Here is a 22,212-nt window from a genome sequence, read left to right as displayed (position 1 = left end):
AAACAGCCTGAAGGAGGGTCCTCAGAACATTTTGAGTTGCAAGTAAATATTATTTGTAGTCTTCTTTCTCCAAAGTTGTAGTTATTTCCATGGTCCGTTTATGGAGCCTGGTTGAAACTTTGAAGAGGGTTAATTAAGTAGGCGAGTGACCTTGTAAATAATGCAGGTTTTCATATAGATGCAATTTATGAGAAACTTGATTTTGATTTTGATTTTGACGACGGCAAGATTACGAGCTCTTTCTCATTAAATGGATGTACTTGTAGCAGATCCTGTGAAAAATGGAAATCATCGCACAGCCATCACGCATAAGTCCACGGGGCATATTTTTGTATACCTTTAGGTGTTTACTAAGTATGTACAATGCGGTGTAGTGAAATGCAAAAACTGGTCAGCTAGTGACCTGCCAACTGCATATTACATGTTTGGTTCCCCTAGCCAATTGCACAGTGCAGCATTAAACAGTAAACATAGGTATACCTATGAGAAAAATACATGCAAATGAGCCAATCTGTGACGACAGAATGTACGTGCCGTTGTCATGGATACGCTTGGAGGGGGAATTCCCAGGGGTGACTATAGTCAAGATGGCTGCCAAAACAACAATCAGGCATTCTGAACAATCCAACGATATTTTACACCCGCAAAAGGTGAGGGGAGATATTTCTAAAATGACTGCAAAGTATCCTTGTCCATTCTTTTGGAATCTTGACACGAAATCGTTGCCAAAGGTCAGTAAGAAGGCAGGATTTTGGCTGCTTGAGGAACCTGACAACATACCACTCCTTAATCTCATGGGGTTCATCTATTTTGAACGAGACAAGGACACCTCAAAGGCGAAGGAAATGTTCTTAAAAGTGTTGACCCTCCAACCTGACAATTTGGTATCCATTTCAAGTTTGGCTCATGTATATGAAGTGTCGGGACTGCAGACAGAAGCGAAGAAGTGGTATGAAAGGCTGATGAGACTTTATTTAGATGAGAGTGGAGACAAAATGGCCACAAGAGAAGCCCAATCACATTATGAACGGGGTTTCATTTTGACACGGTTTGGACCAGAATTTTACGTTGAAGCTGAGGAGTGTCTCGACAGGGCGATTCATACTAATGACAACAACCCCGAATGGCTGAAAGCTCTTGTGATAGTTCTGGTGAAACGTCTGAACAGAAAGAACAACCCAGTTTTCTGTGTTAGTTTTCATGAAATGCCAGCATACCTAGATAAGGTATCTCAAGTCTCACGGAAGCTTATGGAGCTACAACCGACAGATGGTGAACATTTGTGCAACCTTGGTGAAGCACTTATGCACGCCTATAATATTCCTAGCTGCAAAGAATGGCTGATGCAATTTTGGAAGCTTCATCCAGCACTGAAAACAGCTTCATGCTTTGAAAGAGCCTACAATCTCTCTCCCCATAGCCAGTTTGTATGCGAAAAAGTAGGAAAGTTTTATATGAGGCTTCGCCGCAATGATGATGCCCTACCTTTATTTCAGTACATAGCGGCAAACTATCCGATGAAATCGTCGTATGCTCATCATCAGCTTGGGAAACTAGCAATGCTAGCCCATCACAAAACTGGAATCAGAAAGTATTTAAATGATGCAATTGGGCACTTGGAGTGTTCAATAATGCTGGACGAGACCAACGCTAATGCTATGTGTTATTTGGGTAGAATTCTCTGCCAGACAGGAAACCACGATGGAGGAATGGCGCGCTTCCAAAAGGCACTTGAAGGTCGAGAAGATGCAGACACTTTTTCTAAAGATGCCGCTACAATTCACAAATATTGGTGCATAGCATTGCTGGAAATCGGGGAAGTTGAACGAGGTTATGTTCAAATGAAGGCAGCATTGAAATATCACGGGGAACTCGCACAATCAGTAAAGAATGAGCTAGAAAACAGCTTTCTTTCCATGCAAAGGAAGGCACCATCAGATCCATGGCCCTGGCTTCACAGAGGAAGAATGAGGGTCACCTTGAAGAAATGGGAAGAAGCCTTGGAACTCTATACAGTCGCTCTGAGCATGGATAGGAACAATGTTCACGTTATACAGGCACTTGGTGAAGTTTATTTGCTTCAGGGACTCTTTAAAGATGCAAAAGTATGGCTGAGAAAAGCTGTTGATTTAGGAAGTCAAAAAGCAAGTGAAATGCTCCAACAAATAGACCACACAGAAGTCTGTGAGCCTCACGGTCAACCATCAGGAAATGCCGAAAGATGCCTGCCAAGATCGACGCAGTTCTTCGCGTCTCTTGATGGCATTCCTGTTGGGGCAGAAAGTAGGCAGAATTTGCCATTTCGTCACAACTGGCAGGGGGATACAGCTTTCATGACGGTGACCCAATTTAATGGTAATTCAACAAAGTACCGGAAATGGTCCAATGGACAGAACGTGGGTGAAGAAGAAGGTGACTTTTTGCTTGAGCATTCACCATCGTGCATCAGCTCAGAAAGACCAAGGAACAGTTTGCACATTCAGAGCATTGGACTGCTTCAGGATATACCCAAGCAACTTCAAGAAGATACTGATATGAGCACTCTGCCTCCAACATTATTCAATTCCGAGATCAATCCCGTATTGTCACCTTCACCAGATAGAGAACATAACTTGGGCGATCTGTGGAGAGATAACCAGTGTCTTTTTGAAAGCCACCAAGAACGCAAGAGTGTTATCCTGAACACACCAGCTCCTGAAATCTACAGCAAAGGTGTCACAATTGCCTCATTACCATCAGCAGTGAAATCAAGCTTTCAAGAAACTACACAATGGGGTGGAATGCATGGAGTTGACAGCATAGGAACACAAGTCTACGATGAAGTGGGTTTGCAAAAATTAAATCCGCACGCAGAACCATTTCTCCCATGTGCATCCTCCTTTCTGGTGAAAACCCATCCAGCAACAACACCTACGAAGGCAAAGGGCTATGACATATTTGTTTCCTATAGCCGAAGCAATGCGTTCTGGGTAGAAGAGACATTCGTCCCTAAACTAGAAGAGTATGGTTTCACTGTCTGTTTCCATGAGCGAGATTTCATCCCTGGAAAACCCATCATAGACAACATCATAGAGTCTATTGAAAAGTGCATTAACTTCGTGCCAATACTTACAAAAGATTTTATTCAAAGCAAGTATTGTGATTATGAGATCCAAGTTGCCATAGACCTGGGAAAGATGCGGGACCAAACCTTCTTACCAATCATGTATGATCTCCCTTACATTGATTTGCCAAATAACCTACGCCATCTCACTGCAGCGATATACAGACCAAGCCAAGAAGACGACTTCTGGAGAAAGCTTGTGTCAAGGCTGCAACAAACTGTAAGGATTCACAAGCAGGAACAATAAGCTAATTGACTGATTAAACTGATAATGTGTGACGTAATACCAGTAGTATTCAGGTTCGAATCAAATATTTGAATTTGCAAAAGTTTCAATACTATGTGTAGTCTGACTGTTGGAAATATTATTTCATAGTTACCACACATGATCGGTTTGCATCACATGTACAAAAAGATGTTATCTTCCCTGTCAAATGCAAAACAGTATTTGCCAGCCAAAAGTGTTGAGGAATACAAACTTTTCGATGTTTACTTTCATTTTTCAATGTAATGAGGATGTTGCTGGTACATATTAAACCACTAACTTCTTGCTTTATGTCCTAGATTGCTGTGATTGGACCAACAGAGAACATTGATCAGTACATTTTTGTTGAAAATGCTACTTTGATGTGTCTACTAGAAACAGTTTACGACTGATAAATTGTACTTTACATTGACATCAAACTATGATGAAATAATGAAATACAGAATTCAATTAGAATTCAAGGTGTAAGAGTTTTAAGGAAAATTATTCTGAAGAAGAAGAAAGCTCAGTACAACAATTTTATTTTGCTACAAAATAAATTTCATACGTTACCGCCACAACGAATTTCTGAAGGGTATATTTCTATCTTGCCTGTTGAGGCCGATTGTGTATATCTATCTATCTAAAAATGTTGTAGTACCATGAATACATTTCTCTGAAGCAATATATTAACAATATTTAACGATGCATACAGAATATAGGTAAATCAACCATCTCTCTCTCTCTCTCTCTCTCTCTCTCTCTCTCATATATATATTACTGAAGCAATTGATGTTATTTTTAGTATTTAGCAAATCACATCAGTGTTTTCATTAGGCCACAAGGCCTAGCATGTCACCTCATGATGTCTAAAGTCTAGCAAAGAATTTGGAATACTCTCTTGTGGATCACAGAAGTATGAATCAATAGAATTCAACTTTATGCAAGAAGTAGAACATCGTCAAAAAGCTAGCTAGAATTCTCAAAATGTGTTTGTGGCAGGTGAACAGACACTGAGAGACTCTTGTAACACTGGACCACTGCTGGCCTACAATCACTGGAATTCTGCAATTTAATGCTGTGCCTACCCCATGATTGAAAGAATCGACCCATTTTGACCGCTGTTACGCTGACAAAACAAAATAGTTTACCTTACTATAATCCTGCAAAGAAAATCTGACAGCTTTCATTCTTCTTACTGACAACCACAGTAACCACATTGCTTTAGGAAGCAGCTTAATGGCTGTTTGTGGAAGGTGTTTCTTTCCTTTTGATCTCTTATCATCATTGCACAACATCTAATGTGGTATCCACATGAACATTTGTGTCTTAATTTGCTATCTGTTGTTCCATACAATCGAGATGGAAATAAAGCTAATGGACTAAATATGTGTCAGGTCCTTATCACTCCCATAGGTTTTAGTAATACTATGTATAAAGTATCTAAAGACATAGTAACTTGGGGCAAAATAGCCTCATTTGCCAATCTACAATCAATAAGGTCAAATAACATCTGGTAACATGCCTCTAAAAATTAGGAAAGGTATTCAGATTATTTTTGTTGACTGAGACCTATAAAATGCTATAAAACTTGGAGAATTTAGTCGTGTTTTTGGAAATACGCAAAAAATATCCAGGATTGATGGGTTTTTCTCAGGTTGGTCGGGCTACAAGAAATACAGATACTTTTTATTCCACTTTATGATAAATCACACTGGGCTGATCATGAGTTCATAAGCTTGTGCAGCTTTGTAATTTCAATAAAGTGACAGTTAACTGCTCATAGTAGAAGGATTATGGATAGAGTTATTTAAAGATACTCCTCTACGTCACAAGTGCATCGATCATCGTAAACCACATGCCCCTTTACGGTAACAGCTCTGCCTTACCTAAATTGTGATTTTTGTGTTGGTTCGCAGAGTGAAAATCATGCTCTGGCTCGCTAGAATGCGTAGGTGTTGATAGCCTCGTAAACAGTGAGCGGCGAGCTCGCCACTCAGCACTGCAGCGTATTTTGTGCCATGGCAGTGACCAGGATGATGGCCCTTCGCACAAGATGGCTGCCAGCATGCAGTGTGTGCATGACTGATGCTATCGAATAGTGTGATATGATTTATCCCAAAAGAAAATATATGGATGCTTTTTGATTTAACATTCATCCACAGAGGGCGTCAGCAAGCAGCTCACTGATACACATGTACATGCATAGTACAGGGCGATAAGCTGAAAATTCTTGATGGTCATTGTCGCAGCCAGCAATCTCATGATTCATGTGATTTTGTGTCATTAGGCCTATATGTCATGGGCAAGCGTCAACAGTTTTTTTTTTTATTTCGAGCAAGATTTGCAAGCAACAATATTATTAAACTACTAAATTATTTTTAAGAATGAATAGAAGTCAAAAGGAATCCATATCTTTTCATTTTTGATAAAACATATGATACCGTTCGAAAATATCAGCTGCGCTGCACACAGTAAGTGAGGCTACCCACAATTCCCCTTGATTTGTTCACTCATACATTTTTTGCTGAAGGCTTTTTCAATTTTATCAGTTTTAAAATTCAAGAGTAAATTGAATGAGAAGTCGATGTTTGGAGGTGCTAAAAATTGCACACTTTTCAAGATAAAGTTATGAGCAACTAAGATGGTCTCATCATACCACCTATCAGACATGCAAATTTCCTTTGTTACGAACATTAAAAAAATCAATACCCTTTCTTTTGCCAACACAGATGCAACTTATTCCCTTAGTTTCCTTGAAAATATTGTGTATGGCTGTCAAAAATCTATGTCGACAAAATTACAAAATTGATCTCCTCCGTGGAAAAGGGGTTGATCATCTCATTACTTATAGTGAGAAATCAGAAAATTATGATTATCAGAACTATGTCGCCAGAATTTTGAAATATGGACAGAGTTGTTCTGTGTACTGAAGAAATTTTGCTTCAGTTCAGTGAGTGATCTCCGTGTGTACAGATCATGGAGAATTGTGGGTAGCCTCACTTACTGTGTTGCATTCTACTGGCAGCTGTCTTGTGTCAACCATCACCTCTAAAGGCACAAAAATACAATGCAGCGCTGACCAGTCGGTCTAAGCTCAGCTTTCCGCTGGCTACTAGACTATAAACACTTGTGACAAAGAGGAGTATCTTAAAAATATCTTTATCCAAAACCCATCTATTATGAACAGTGATCTGTCACTTCATTGAAATCACATAGCTGCGCAGGCTTATGGGCTCAGCCCTTGTGTGATTATTCATTTTTTAAAGTAAATTTAGTTGTTTTATGACAATTGAATTGCAAATATTGGTCAATTTAAAACTACTGAAGCTGGGCCATGACTTGTAATGACGCAATCACAAGAGTCATGGGATTTCAATATCAGCAACCATGCAGTCAAGAATTTTCAGCTTATCGTACTGTACTGATGCATGTGTATCAGTGAGCTGAGTGTGGCCGCCTTTTTTGGCCCGCTGCGCCAGCTACTAAAGCTGAAACATTTGAAGACTTTTTGCTTGTTCTACTCTGCTAAATATTGAAACACCCACTATTTTGTCTTGCCAAATGAGTGTCGATATGTGTAAAAAGCCTTGTTATGGTTTTTGTTTTCTAGTCAGACCCAGAATGCACTAGGCAACAATACATGTAGCAGTGTAGTCTACACCTGTATGTACAGACCATTAGAGTTGACAAGCTGACCATCGTACGTGTACATGTATCTTAACATGCTTTGAAAAGAACAAAATGATATTAATTATAGTTCTCATTTCAAAATCATCAAAAGTTACAGCTACTGGTTCTTTAATATCAGTTCCTCTTTCCATCATACAGGAAAGTACAAGGTATCTTCTGACAAAATGCCAAATCATACATGTACATCATTCAGAATTACAGAAGGAACGTTCTACAGCGTGATTTTTTTTTTCTGCAGTTCACACCATGCTTGTGTCAAAATGTAAGTACTTGACCTACATGTAGTGCAGTATTCTCTTCTTGAAAGTGTGAGAAGATCATCTCACTAGGAAAGTTTATTATTCTATTTTATAAGACAGTCCATATCCAGTAGCTCGCAGCTAGTTTATTGCATGCTTGACTTGTAGACCAAAATTATCCACATTTTTTGCAAATTATTTTATTATATATAAATATTTCATTGTAGAAAATAGTGCTCTCGCATTTAAAACAGCAGATCCATTTACTGACAGGATGTGCACATATGCATGTCAAGGTAAACACTGACCAAGGTTAATACTGTATCCAAGCATGGTCTTCTCCAGTCTCTTTGGTCCACGGCAAGTTGGCGTTAAACGTTAAACATGTTTGTGATAATGTACATTGTTGCAGCAATGTTGACGTGATGCATCCAGATATTTGTGTGTGAAATACATTGTTTGTAAACAAGAAAGTCAGTCGGGGCAGCTCCGACAGCCCCCTCCCTTTTAACATATGTGCATCTACATACATGTAAGGCTTTTAAAGAGTGGTAACACATTCATCCTCTATTTATACAAGAAATTTTGAACTTGAATGCTTCTTCCAGACAACCGATTGGAGAATTGTTTACGCTCTGACTGCAGAGACTGCTGAATGGCATACAATATCACCAACATGTTGAATAATCCACCTACTGAAAAGCTGGCCATGCACTTCGTGGCCTGGGAATATTTTGAAAGTGCCTATGCTTTGTAGCTTTATCTATCAATACAGCTATTTTATTTCAAATAACCATGGCTCATATTTTGTGGCTGAACTAGCACATGTCATGCAATGGTATGACTTTACCAAGACACAGGCACAAAAAGTGATGACAGCATTTTCTGCATATCCTATGTTTGTGAAAGAGCAATTACCTGTCATCTGTAGACATAAATAAAACAACATAGCACACAACAAAAATAGACATAAGGTTAAGTGGCAAGAAAACTTCAGCAAGACTAACTGATCACAAATGTATCATTACTATATGGCTCCATCAATGGCAACAGTGAGCCGACAGCAAGCATAAGTACGCTTGTTACAAGTTCCAAAAGTATACCCTTGATAAACATGGCATCTGCCTGTATATATTTCGTACAGTACATGTATAACATCTGCTTATATTGGCATGACATAAATTTATTAATCTGAAATATTTTACAAAACAAGTCATAACTAGTACCTGGCTATACATGAGGACAGTAGGCAAAGTTTGTACACAGTGATTGTGTTTTCAAGAAGATGTAATGGACTAACATACTGTAAATGTACATATACATGTATGGCCTTGCATAACTGAGAAATGATAATGTACCTTCTCTACCTGGTATCTTCAAAGCATATGACTGATAATGTTGTGAATAAAACATGACTGGCTTTCCAAATTCAAACCATTTGATAACCCTTGCTATGGCACACCCCTGGTGCTTATTTAAGCAATAAACCATGCGGAACGACAGTATACCATGAAATTTTGACCACTTCAAGACATATATATGCCTAGTGATAACAAGTGCATACAGTATATGTCATGAACTGGTCCGAAGACCAAGTGGCATACCCATTGGTTTTTTGCTATTATATCACAACAGTATATTGAAATTCTACTTTAATATGTTTCTGGAATTTTCTCTAGACAAGAGCTCACATGTGGTATATTGCAAATATAGCATGGACATTTTCACGTCTCAATCTGATCACTTTATTTGTGCCATCGAGATACTAGTATTTTATCATTGAGTATATCCTCAAGCATCCATGGATATGAGGTTTTTTGCTATTCACAATATTACCATCAGCTACCACCTCCGAAGACAGCAAATTCTTATCGGATCCACTAGATCCCCATCTTATTGTGGGAAACCCCTCAAGATCACCAGCCGAATGTAGGCTTTCATCAGGCCACCACATGCCTATCATAGGTCCTCAATTTCTTGTAAGTTCTTCTAAAATCTCAGTGTAGCTGCTTTTGATATTTGCTCAGATATTCAGATACTGAAATATGCAAACAGCATCTTGGGGACAATATTGCACTGTTTGAACGTTCCCTTTTCATTATTTCAGACCAGCCAAAGTATGAAGTATTTTGAGATATTGATCAAACATTTGCAAGTCATCCCTTCTAAGTGCAATACCATGAGCTTAAGCTGATGGATTCACTAAGGCCTTGGGAAGCTACTGTTTTTCCTTAACTCAGCAACATTACCCCCTGGCAACTACAATGTAACTTAAGCACTGGATGGCATCAGGAAGAAGCCATCACCTTTTCAAAACAGATATAAAAGCATCTTTTGGCACCTCTATGTTTCCAATTTTTCTCATCTTCTTCTTGCCCTCTGCCTGTCGTTTTAACAGCTTCATCTTTCTGGTTATGTCACCACCATACTGTCACGAGTGAGGAAAAAACAGATAATGACATTAGACTCAAGGATGGGAAGAAAAATTTATTCACGGGATGCTGAACTACATTCAAATGAACGGAAACCAAGCCACCTAATTTGTAAGCCATGAATGTATAAGCAAGGGAGTATGGTGTTTTTTTTATAGAACAGCTGTTCCATTGTGATTAATCTATCAATTTATCAAAATGTGGATAAGTCCTTCTGTTTTCATTTACACTAGCAGAAAATATATAGAAGTATAAACATGTAATTAGGCAGCTTGGGCTATCATATTAAATCTGTGATTATAACATTTTATGCTGACCAAACTTAAGAAGATAAAATTATAGCTGTACACATAAAACACAAAGTTCTGATTATCATAAGCAATCCCAGATACCTCACATACATGGGCTGAAAGACTGATGAACAGCACGTGAAGTTATGTTGTCAAATCTTAAAAGAAAACAAGTTTAAAATATCAGAATTTTTTTTGAGAAATTACACATTTTTTCCAACTGTGCCACTTTGGGGATTAGATTTTCCTTGTTATGGCAACATTCATTTGTTTATCAATATAATTTAAAGTTATGGCATTGACACAAAATTACATTGAAATCACTGTGAACCATCAGAAGTTTTTAATCTCATTAACAGCTATTCTTCTAATTTAAATAAAAACTTACGCATTTTGCCAGCACATTTTTCTTCAATGCTCTGATATTTTCCCTGGCTACAATTCTACTGCCGATGGCAGCCTGGATGGCAACTTGGTACAGCTGCCTGGGAATGCTCTCTTTCAGTTTTTCACAGACCACTTTGCCAACACCAGTTGCCTTTTCCCAGTGAACAATGGTGGCAAGTTCTTCCACAGGTTTTCCATTCAGCAGAATGTCCATCTTAACCAAATTGGCTGCAGCATATCCAGAGCTCTCGTAATCAAAGCTAACGGTAAAAAATTATCAGACAGTAAGCTTAGACAGTGTATCCATACAACAGTCAGACATCATGGAAGCATTAACAAAGGTTCTATACTTCATCCAAGGGCATAGATGATGGGAATCTCCAGGCATTTGGAATGCAACAGATTCATTTTTGCATTACATGTATCTCAAAATCACACAGAGTACATGATGAAACAATACATCACATACAATTCATTGCTCATTATCCCCATACAGTAAAAGGGAGTGTCAGCCGTGATTGACCATGGTGACACCATGATTAACCGTGGTGACACCATGGCTAACAGTGGTGTCACCATGGTTAAACTAACTGTCAATTTTGGATTGGCGAGGGTAAATACAGATTACTGAATTTCTTTCAGGTTTACAAATTTCAAAATACTTGACACTACATTTTTCTTCCCCTCATTCACAGTGTCACAATGGGCATAGTTCCATAAATTATACATTTCTGGGGCTGCTCTTTTGGCATGACCTGGTCCTACCTTGCATAGCCTGAAGTCACAGACTTGAGTTGGTCATAAAAATCCACCACTATTTCATTGAGTGGCAGTGTGTATTTCATTAGGACTCTCTTGTTGTCGATGTATGTAAATTCTGTCTGCTCTCCCCTTTTATTCTGCAAGAAATCACAAAGGTGCAAAGATTGAGAAAGGCATGTTTGCTGTAATACAGACCACCTGGAATTGGAAACGTCACAGTAATCATCGTGCATGTACAAACTACAGAGAGATGATTCAAGTAATGAAGGAACCGTACATGTACTTTACATTACAGCGACATGAGTCCCCAAAGATTAACAACCACTTATTATAGTCGGACCTTCTCTCAGCTTTTATTCCCTACATTGTATGAGCCGAAATTCTATGACCAAGACCTTTAAGCCTTGAAAGACTCACAAAGCTAACAGAGCACAGAGAAACAAAACAGGACAACAGCTACAGTTTCTCACTGAAATAGGCTGTACTCACCTTCACTATTCAGGGTCATCTTGGTGGAGTATAAGAGCACTATGAGTTGCCAATGAGGGGACGTACGAGGTATTAGAATGTGTATTAGGTGCAGTACGGCCACTTTTCATTTCATGACGTTGTGTAGTAAAGGAAATTTTGTAAATACAGTACTGTCTTGAGGTAATTTTAAGCTTGAAAACTTGTCTGCCTAACAGAAACGTCATGAGCATACAAGAGTCCAGGTACATAGGTTGCATTTTTACATGCATATTTATTTGTGTGTATGTGACATACACTCCTTAACAACTACAAGCAATGCGTTTATGAGAGATACCCATCCTGACTTTATATGACTACAACCAACACAGAACACGATTTGGCAACACCTACCAGACACAGGTTCATGACCTTCCCAAGGTAATCATCTGGGGTTATTATTGTACCAATCACCATCGGTTCATAATACTGTGTGATTCGATGTTTCTCCGGGAACTTGGTGAGATAAAAAATAATACAAATGGAAAATGTTAGAATATGAGTCAAATTTTATCACCTGGATTTGCTTAAATGTCACCTATGATCTCTGCACAATACCTCCAGGTTTACCCTTTTTACTGGTTTAGGTCAACAAAAATGATCACATTTTAAAAAATTTATGTACAGATTGCTGTTGGCTTTTGTCAGTACCTTACCTATTATGTCAGCTCATAAGATCCTACAGGCTACCTGCTAATTGCTAACTTGTGGACACTATACATGTATGTACATTAAGTTGATGCCGTAAGCACCATGTGAAAAAGTGATTATCTTTTTGTGTTATGAATACAAGTTTGTCATCAGGCAACACGATAACTTTCATGGCAGATTTGCAACAAATATGCTGTACAGAAATATATTGAAATTATTCACTACCAGTGTTTCATCCAGGATGGCATCAACAGGGGAGATTTTTCCCCTTTACCAGAAAATTTAGGGGGGATTTCACCAGTTCATGTGTTCTACTTATATCTCTTAAAGGTATAACTGGCACCATTTCATGGGGGTCTGGTCCCTCTTGACAAATTACTAGTGTGGGTGCCAACTTGTCAACAGAAGGGGAATCCCCTATTACCCTGTCTAGATGCAATAAAGTTGTGGAAAGAGCTGAAGAAAAGTAACATCATGTGAATGTTACTGTAACATTTTACCACGGTAGTAACTCCCTGTGAATGTATGATCGGGTTAACCTTAATTGGTGTCTGGATGTTGAAATCATTTCAAGAGTGCTTAAAAAATGACTTAAGATTTTAAACCTTGATCTTCTCATGAAACACATCAATCAATGCCTCTACAAGTACAGCAACAAGGTACCACCAGCAAGCATTTTAAGTAGAACACGCGCTAACTCACCAGCGAAGGGTTTGTGATGGTGATCTCATCAACGTCACCATATTCCAACCTGTTCGCTCTGGTGTCTTTCAAGGTAGCCTTGTACGGCACACTCGGAGCGGTAACAATCACAGCGGCATTGAACTCCTGCTCCAGTCTCTGATTGAACACGTCCATGTGAAGCAGTCCAAGGAAACCTAATCTCCAACCCTGCCCCAGAGCAGGACTGCGGCACAAAAGAAGGAGAGAAAGAATCAGTAAGATGGTGAATGAGTGTGTAGGTAAGCAAGTAGGGATACATAAGTAAATACGGTATATGTAAGTACATTGTAAGTATACACAATAAAACACGTAACAGTTTAAGTGAGGGAGCAAATCTTGTAGGTTTTAAGCAAGTAAATGAGTAAATGTAAGTTTTGAAATTCAAAAAGAAAGAGAGAGAGATGGAGAGGGAGGGAGGGAGAGAAAGCTGGAACATATATAAAAGTAGCTTCAACTATACAGTGTCTAACTCAAAACAGACAGAAACTTAGTGTTTGGTTGTTGTCTTGGAAAAGTTTACTCTTGAAAGACAAACTAGCAGACTTCAACTTCACCATCTTTCCAACTTGTGTAAACAAGATGTCGATGGACAATTAGCTTCTTTTACAAGTTGTTCCATCTTTGGTAATTATGCAAAATCACAAGTCAGCATTCTCAATCCAGCTCCCCCACCACCACCACCACCGCCCCCACCTCCCATTATCAGTTTGAATTCTGTCTTACCTACTGTCTGCACTGACAGACACACTGGAGTCATTTAACGTCAGCTTTTCTACAGCACTTCTCAGGGACACGTACTCTGATTTGTCAACAGGATACATCCCTGCAAAGACCTGTGAGAACATTTACAAGGGTTATTGGGTAATATACTCTGTATTGAGCTGGGCACTCATGCTTTGATTGTGATCAATTACTCCAGCCAATTATAGCAAATATGTAATAAAATATTGGCACAAACTGCACTGACAAAAGAGACATTCTAGATTAATCAACAGATTCTTTGTCAGAGAGACCAATTGCAACTTTTTTAAAGTACATTTCCTCTACAAATATGAAACAATGTCTTTACGATGAAGGATCACACTGTTCATAAACAATAGAAAAATGTTCACCTACCATGGGTTTTGCAGGCTTGAAACCAACTAGTGGTTCCACAGGCTGTTTAAACCTGTGCAGAGTGTCTCCTATCTGAGCTTCCTTTATGTTGTGCATACCTGCAATCAGGTACCCAACTTGTCCTGCATGCCTGGTGGCAAAAATGACAAATATTGGAGAAAAATATGATGACATGTGTGCGACAAAATTTGAGGGGATTTATTCACAAATAAAAATTCACTTTTTTACAGAAATTAAGTGATGAATGGAGATGATCGCTTTTACGTTTCACATGGATTGTGTCACATAATTTTCGCTTAAAATTTCAGACAGCACTTGAAATACTATCCTTGTACCTACCTGTCATGATAGTGGTAATTCCACCATAATCATGGATATGAAAATGATCCAGTAAATATTAACAACAGAATTACAGTTACTTTACAAGAATGTTTCTTCAAAGTTTATGAGTCGAAGAAGAAGAATTGTTACACTATAAATGACATCACCTTTTGAACTGTGACAGACAGTTGAAATTTTACAAGTTCCCAAAAATGTTGTGCATTTTTTGTCCTTCTGTAGGTAAAAAAACCTAAACGGGACCGCCTTGTCAGTTGTAGCCATTTTCACTGTACATATTCTTACCCGTGGCTGAATGATGAATAGCGCCCTCGTGGGATAAGACTTTATATAGAAAGCAACTGCAACTCTGCAATTGAATTCCCACCTACAGAGTAGCTGTTGTTATTGTATAAATTTCTGATGAGCTCTCAGGAGTCTACGGCAAATTCCAGTTGATCAGCCACTTACAATTTTCCTGTGGGCGTCTGCTCCGGATGCATGATACCAACTTCCTTCACTTCGTATGTCTTGCCAGTGTGTGCCGATGTGATTTTCTCTCCGACACCAAGGCTGCCATCTTTGACGGCAATGTTCAAGATGGCACCTCTGTACTGGTCATACCAGGAGTCAAACAACAAAGCCTTCAGCGGCTTGTCAGGATCACTGCTTGGCCTGTCAAAATAATTTCAAAGGTCAAAGTGTCAATGTCAGAGGTAAAAGACCAGAAACTGTGAATGCTAATAGCTTTAGGGATACTATGTACGTGAAAGCCTTAGTAACCAAAACTTTTGACACTGTTTTCAGTATTGTTGTTGTGCCCTACATGTTTATCAAGTACTGTGTAGAGCATTTTGAATTAGATGCATGCAGTTTAGCTTATTCAGATTTTAATTGCAATCAGCAGGTTTTTAATTTAGCTTAAACAGCATCCTCACCATGGTAAATATGGGGAAAAGTTTATTTTAGCAGTACTGTATCTTAAATTAGAGAATTGACCAGCAAAGCTAAATTAGCCTAAATAGGATGCTAGCTGAAAAGACATGTTTTACAGTTTATCAACTGTCTAGTTTACCCCTACATGTACCACATATAGCAAAACAATACCCTGTATTTGGCTTGCTGATGAACAGTGCTAATGTGTGAGGCGTATTATTTGATGTCATTGCAGATGACTGATATTCAGGTGGGTACATGAATTTTATTATCATAAAGAGCAATGCATGGTATCTATGTTGCCACAGCTAAAGACAAGGCATCGAGCTGTTGGAAGTAGACCTGGAAACTTGCAGATAGATGGACCAAAAATATTGAAAGACATTGTAAAACCATGCTGTTACTGGGCCTTTAATATGATGTCAATTGACTTTCAGGATCTGAAGGAAATCAAAAGAATATCTAAGTATCTCATACAGTCATCCCAATCACAGCAGCTGAATCATTTTGGACATGTGACTTGCAAACAACATTTTCAATAATTGTGTAATACTTTATAACTGATCCTTCTTTTGCCTGTACTACTGTATACACTGATATAAGTAGTGATAATCCAGACATTGTCCCCATTTTCACAAAAAAAGTGTTCTATATTGTCATGGCCTCTTGATCTATTTATACCCCACTTCTCCGTGTTTAATCCTGCATACTTCTGAAATCATCCTTGTCCAGACTGATCTACCGGTATAGCTGCAAAACAATCAAGTCACATGACCAGAAGTCACCCTGCTGAGATCGACATGCTAACCGTACATGTGTGCTTCAGCATAAAAATTGAAAGGTAATTGTTAAAGTACATGTATTAAAGCTGAATCAGAGAACAGTTAAATAATTTTTTTGTCTATCACCTACGGTGGTATTCTTTCAACCACTGCCTTAAGAACATCTTCAACACCTGTACCAAGCTTTGCAGACACCTGGAGTAATAAATGGTGGATGAAAACAAAATCATTAATTTTTTTTTGTTTTCACATGCATTATCTTAAATTCACGTGCATTTATATGTATTGCCTATAGCAGGTTTTAAACCGATGTTTATGGTGAAAAATTCAGTTCTAGAAAATGGACAACATACTGCACATTAAAACCGCTCAGTCTGAACTATGGTGTTTCTTGACCTCACACATTTAATTAAACATCTCTTGAGACAGACAGATGAACACAGACATACACACACACAAACAGACACATGCATAGACGAATAGACAAAGAATGAGTAAGGCAAAAAGTAAGCTAACCTTTATGATTTCATCTTCTTTTGTATCAAATAAATTTTCCATCTGACTGGCCACTCTGTCTGGATCTGCAACTTTTAAGTCAATCTGTGAAGTGGTCAGAGAAAGGTCACGTCATGAGCATTTTACGTTATAAGAAATGTTAGGCACACATTGCTACTGTAAGGGATCTGATTATTCTATTATTCAGACAATTGCAGTGATCAGTTGGTCATCATAAATGGTCATTGTTAATTTGCAATGTCGTAAATCACATCACATAGCAACATATATCTCTGCATAGGGAGTGATGACTTACTAGCATCTGGTGAACTTACTCTTTCACTGCGTGGGGAAAGACAAATTCCAGTTCTAAAAAGATGGACGATACAAGTTTCTTCCTTTTACAAGAGGCACATTCTACTAAATCCTTATATTCTCTGCGATGAGAGATTAAAAGTATACTGTCACCTGTTCCAATTTTGCCACAGTTACCATGGAAAGAGAAAATCTAACAATCACAGATTTTAAGCAGGTGGCCGCTTTTTAAAAACAGCGCCCTCACATGGGCATTTTGAATACCAAGGAACACCCCTTTGACCATACATGGGCATATTTAGATCACAGGTGACTGTATATCCTTAAGTAACAAAATACCTTCCAATAACAAAGTTGGTGATCATTCTCAGAAAGGAGAGTCACATGAAGTACTGATAAGTATGGATAGGTGGCATATCGTACCTTGTTCATGACCGGTATGATGTGTAAATCTGACTCAAATGCCATGTAGAAGTTGGCAACTGTCTGTGCCTGCACTCCTTGGTTGGCGTCCACCAGAAGAATCACAGCCTGACATGCTGTCAGTGATCGGGACACTTCATAACTGAAATCTACGTGGCCCTGTAGAAGGGGAAACATTGAACGGAAAGGATATCACACATGATCTTGCTAGCTAGCTTCACTTTTTGATTCTCATAATTACCTCTGTGTTTTTTTAAAAAACAGCACTGTCTGAGTCTCAAATTATGAAAATTCATGAGACGTATGAACATCAGAGAGCAACCCTTGACCCCTTTTACCACAGTGGTTAGGACCAACCCATTGTTATCAATGGTGATCCTGGACCACTTCACAGGGAATGGGGTGAGCAAGCTGTACAGAATTACTAGACTCCCTGTCAATCATTCCTTATTCCTTACCTTGTACTGCTTGTTATAAAATTGTTCACCAATTAACCACTTGAACACACATAGTCATGTGTTGTTACAACTCAACCGGTTGTGTTAGGGTTTACAGTTGCGGTTTGGACTCCATACAAATTCATATAGTATATAGGCTCTATTTGGGTTAACAGTTGCTTATTGGATGCCTAAATTTTCCCTGGGACCAAGTTTCCGTTTGGACATTTTCTATCGGTAATATCATGTCTCTTCTCGGGTTTCCTGTATTCACCTTTCAAACAATGACAGTACTGCATTGATCAAGCACATCATACATACCGGAGTATCGATCAGATTCAGAAGATACGTCTTTCCGTTGTGTTTGTAAAATAGCGATGCTGTCTGGGCCTTCACGGTGATGCCCCGCTCTCTCTCCACTTGAAGTTTATCCAACACTTGTTTATTGATGTTTTTCCGTGAAATAGTACCTGGAAAGAAAAATTATGAAGGAAAAAAAGGGAATTTTCAGACGTATCAAGTAATAGAGAGACGGTTGCTTTAGTGAATTTGGGACTTGTTCATGATTACAAGAGTAAAATTCACATCAGCAGTCCTAAACCAATGTTATGAAGTTGTGCATTCATTCCTATCCTTCATTGGAATTACATGTAGACTTAGAAAAATTGGACTGAAAAAGTGGACTAGAAATTCTACTCTATGGTTCTGATAATTGGTCCTACTGGATACAGGAACGCTAGATTGATTTGCATACAACACCTGGTAGACTGAGGTTCCTCAGAGTGATATGAAACGTTACATCATCTAGAAGCCTAATGTCAGAAAGAACATCGAAATTTCAGAAGACTTCAATTTGACAATCATGGGCCAAATGTTCATCAATCTTGCCTATGTATTAATTCATGAGGGTTACTTTGCACAACTCAAATATTTTAAATCACAATGTAATTGATACACACCTGTAACTTCTAAAAGTCTGTCTGCCAGTGTGCTTTTACCATGGTCGATGTGTGCTATTATGCTGAAGTTGCGTATCCTCTCAACGGGAAACTTGGACATGTCAATTCCATCCTAAAAACAACAATTACAAAGAATATGTAGTCTAGAAACCCATTTGTATATTTTGGGTTTACCCAGTACTAAATAAACGAGAGCAATTCTGTAAACCAAACATACTACAAGACAAGAAGAAATTTCACGTTTTTACAATGTAGGTAGTTTAGCTGTTTTTCTTGATTTGATAAGCTAATGCTAAGGCAACTTAGGGGATAAACTCTCGACAGAGTTTACCAGGCTATGCTCCTTAGATGGGCAAGTAGCTGTAACGTTGATGATTTTTTTCACTGTTTTTATTTGAAATGTCAGCCACATTTTCATGTTCTACTCCCTAGTATGTTGAGATACATAGTATTCAGCTTGTCAACTCAACCTGTACACATATGTCAACTGCATTATTTTTGTTGACAAGTGAATTCTGGTCTAGACTAGAATTCAAATTAAACAATGACAACAGTGCATTTTACTGTGGTGGCTATGAAGTAGGTATTTTAACATGCTTAGGGGAGTAGAACAAGCAGTGTTGCAGCCAGGATGTGCCCTTGTGACAATATCCCCAAAACGGAACCCATTGTCCCGCATACTCCATACTGCGGGCCACCTTGCGTATACTTGTGAGTCAACTGTGTTGGGTGTAGTTTGAAAGTAATATCTGTTACTGACAATTACCTTTGTTTTGCATGATTATTTTTTGGCTTATATTTACATACTTTTTGAGCTTTGATTAAAAAGTAATTAGAACGCTGCACTTGATATCATAACTTGCTTGTAGTCTGACTGAGCTATGATTGGCAGCAGATATGATATACTTGCCTGAAATTCAAGCATAGCGACGCAGTCTCGATGACTTTTCTTTTTTGTGTGAAACTAATTTGTTACAAAATATATAAAATCTGATTGACAACTGATGCATGTTGTCCCCAAAATGTGCAATGTCCCCAGAAATAAACAATAGTGGGACACGGTCTCCCCTGATTTAAAATTCCTGGCTGCAACACTGAACAAGAACTTGAAATTGACATGCAAAACAAAAATTGCCAATAGATCATCAAACGTTTCAGCTGCTTGCTCATCCTCAAATATGGTCAGATAAATGAATAAATAAGTTCTGTGTACAACACTTGTAAGCCTTCACCTCAGCTCTTTCCTTTTCTTTTCTGTGTAGCAGCAATTGGCAATGGAGGCAATGAGGTATTGTTGATAAAGTCGCAAGATTGCATACTTTAGACAAACTACCTCTTCCCCTAGCCCTACGAATATGGCGAGAGTGTCCAGCTTTGGAATATGCCGCCTCCCAAAGTAGCCAAAGTCGGACAATCTCGCCATACTCATAGGGCTACCTCTTCCCCTAGCATTTAAATAACCATTATTCAATAACAGCCCCTGGGTGGAGGGATTGTGATTCAATACAACCATGGAGGTAACTCTCTACTACCTCCATGATACAACTATGGATGAAAAATTAACTTCCACGGTACAACCCAAAATTCCCGGAGAAAGTTGCGAGTGACGGAACTGCAAGCAATTCAAAATAAAGAGACAGGTGGACAGAGGGAGACACCGCAGACACTGAGGTTACTGCAGTAAGTGTGTCCAGCGAACCGTGCGTAGACTTCTTCTGTCCATGGAGGTAGAAAGAAAGAATTTGGATGCGTAGCGCCGGCCCGTAGGGCTGAAAGCGCAGGAATTTTGCACAGCTGACCTCGATGGACGATAAGGCCAAACCAATGGTTATACGAAGTGGAGGGACTGTGTACGAATGTCGTTTTGTGTCCACTATTGTCGCTCTACTCTTCCCCTTCCGCATGTTCTGGAAAGATAAAATACCTGTCACAAATATTGTTTTCACATACCTTGTCCGAATCTGGATTGGTCGCCGGTGCAAGGTACAACGCTGTTCGGGACAGCAGTCGTTGCTGCTGGTACCGGTAATTGTTGTGGGTCCATCCCTTAACGAATTTAGAGACTGATCGACACCATGGACATATAACTGTTCTCATTGTGGTACGTTCCTAGGTACTTACAGTATCAATCAACACATTAGTTATGTCTTTTTCGTGACTAATGCTGTCTTAAAGTACATTATTTACACTCCTCACGTCGTGGAAAGTTATCAATGGGCGCAGTCATTTTGAATAGTGCACGATGGGAAAACTTCAGGTCACATGAGGTCATGTTGGGTCCAGCTGGGCAGCAACATTCCACGATAGGTACCTCCAGCCCTAATGAAATTCCTTGTTGGGATGTTTGCGCTCCCGCTAAGCTTCTCTGGTAAAGACGACTTGCATCTAATGTCGGTGTTGAAGAATTTTATTGTATCACCGTACTACATGGATTGTAAATTCCCTCACATTTCAAGAATGAATGAAAAGGCAGGTCACAGGTCTTCGGCCTTGTGCCCGAGAACGTGATTCCAATTTTGCAACAGCTGGAGTGAAAGGAAAGCGGTAGTCTGTGAAAATCAAGATCAGATGTATCCAGAATAGGTGAAAGTTTTGAGTTTTTTTGTATTCCGGTAAGCTGGTCAAATGGGACGTGTCGTCATCGAAAAATCTGAGATATTGTACATCTATAAATTTTTTAGCCGTAATCAGTAGGCCTACAGGTAGCCAACCATCTTGAGGGTGTTATAGTTAGGTATCACCCAAGTAGAAGCGTATACACTTTTCCCAAGTGGCTGTAACGCTTATTAGTACCGTAATAGAAGTGACACGGCGCAGTCGAATTGCCTCTCCCGATCTGTTTTGTTTGTTTATTTTTTGGAAAAAGATAAATTCATTTATTTCATCAATATAGCAAATAAAACAAATCTACATAACTGTGAATGCGTTAAATCATAGCCCCTCGAGAAAGTCTATGGTTAAATTACAATGCAACTTGCCTGAAAAAAAAAACTAAAAATCAGTCATTTAACTACAAAGATCATCATATAAATGCATTCAGGATGCACTCTTCTCCTTCAAGTCTTACAAGGCTTGAAAACTTTGTCAAAAAAGTCCTCAGCTTTGTTCATCATCTTATAAGTGAAATATAATGTATTCATCTATGAGGAAAGATAACATTTGTATTGCATAACATAGGATTGAAGGGAAACTTTAATCCCATCAAAAGTAACCGAATTTCGAATATTCCAAACTGTGTATTTTATACAGTAAATAATGTCAGATGTTGCATTATTATCATTTTTGATTCCTGCAATTGCTAATCTTTTGATATTGATATTGTTATCAAAGTTGTGTTTTCTTACAAAGAAAGAAATTTATTTCTGCCAGATTTCTTTTACATATTTACACTCAAATAAGA

General features: G+C 38.7%; 1 protein-coding gene across 1 annotated transcript; it reads right to left on the bottom strand.

The window, feature by feature from the left end:
- Window positions 1-7,131: 7,131 nt before the first annotated feature.
- LOC139130932 (translation factor Guf1, mitochondrial-like) lies at window positions 7,132-21,056 on the bottom strand. The gene is made up of 14 exons (XM_070696784.1): window positions 20,763-21,056; window positions 18,813-18,924; window positions 18,175-18,323; window positions 17,417-17,575; window positions 16,700-16,783; window positions 16,314-16,378; window positions 14,937-15,140; window positions 14,148-14,277; window positions 13,755-13,864; window positions 13,011-13,215; window positions 12,012-12,113; window positions 11,154-11,287; window positions 10,390-10,648; window positions 7,132-9,707 (listed from the first exon to the last, which is right to left on the bottom strand). Exons 1-14 carry the CDS (start codon window positions 20,907-20,909, stop codon window positions 9,582-9,584), a joined length of 1,986 nt encoding a protein of 661 aa, XP_070552885.1. The 5' UTR covers window positions 20,910-21,056; the 3' UTR covers window positions 7,132-9,581.
- Window positions 21,057-22,212: the final 1,156 nt, after the last annotated feature.

The sequence above is a fragment of the Ptychodera flava genome, chromosome 4 (genome assembly GCF_041260155.1).
Source record: "Ptychodera flava strain L36383 chromosome 4, AS_Pfla_20210202, whole genome shotgun sequence".
Lineage (NCBI taxonomy): Eukaryota > Metazoa > Hemichordata > Enteropneusta > Ptychoderidae > Ptychodera > Ptychodera flava.
This window is presented reverse-complemented; position numbering and strand designations above follow the sequence as displayed.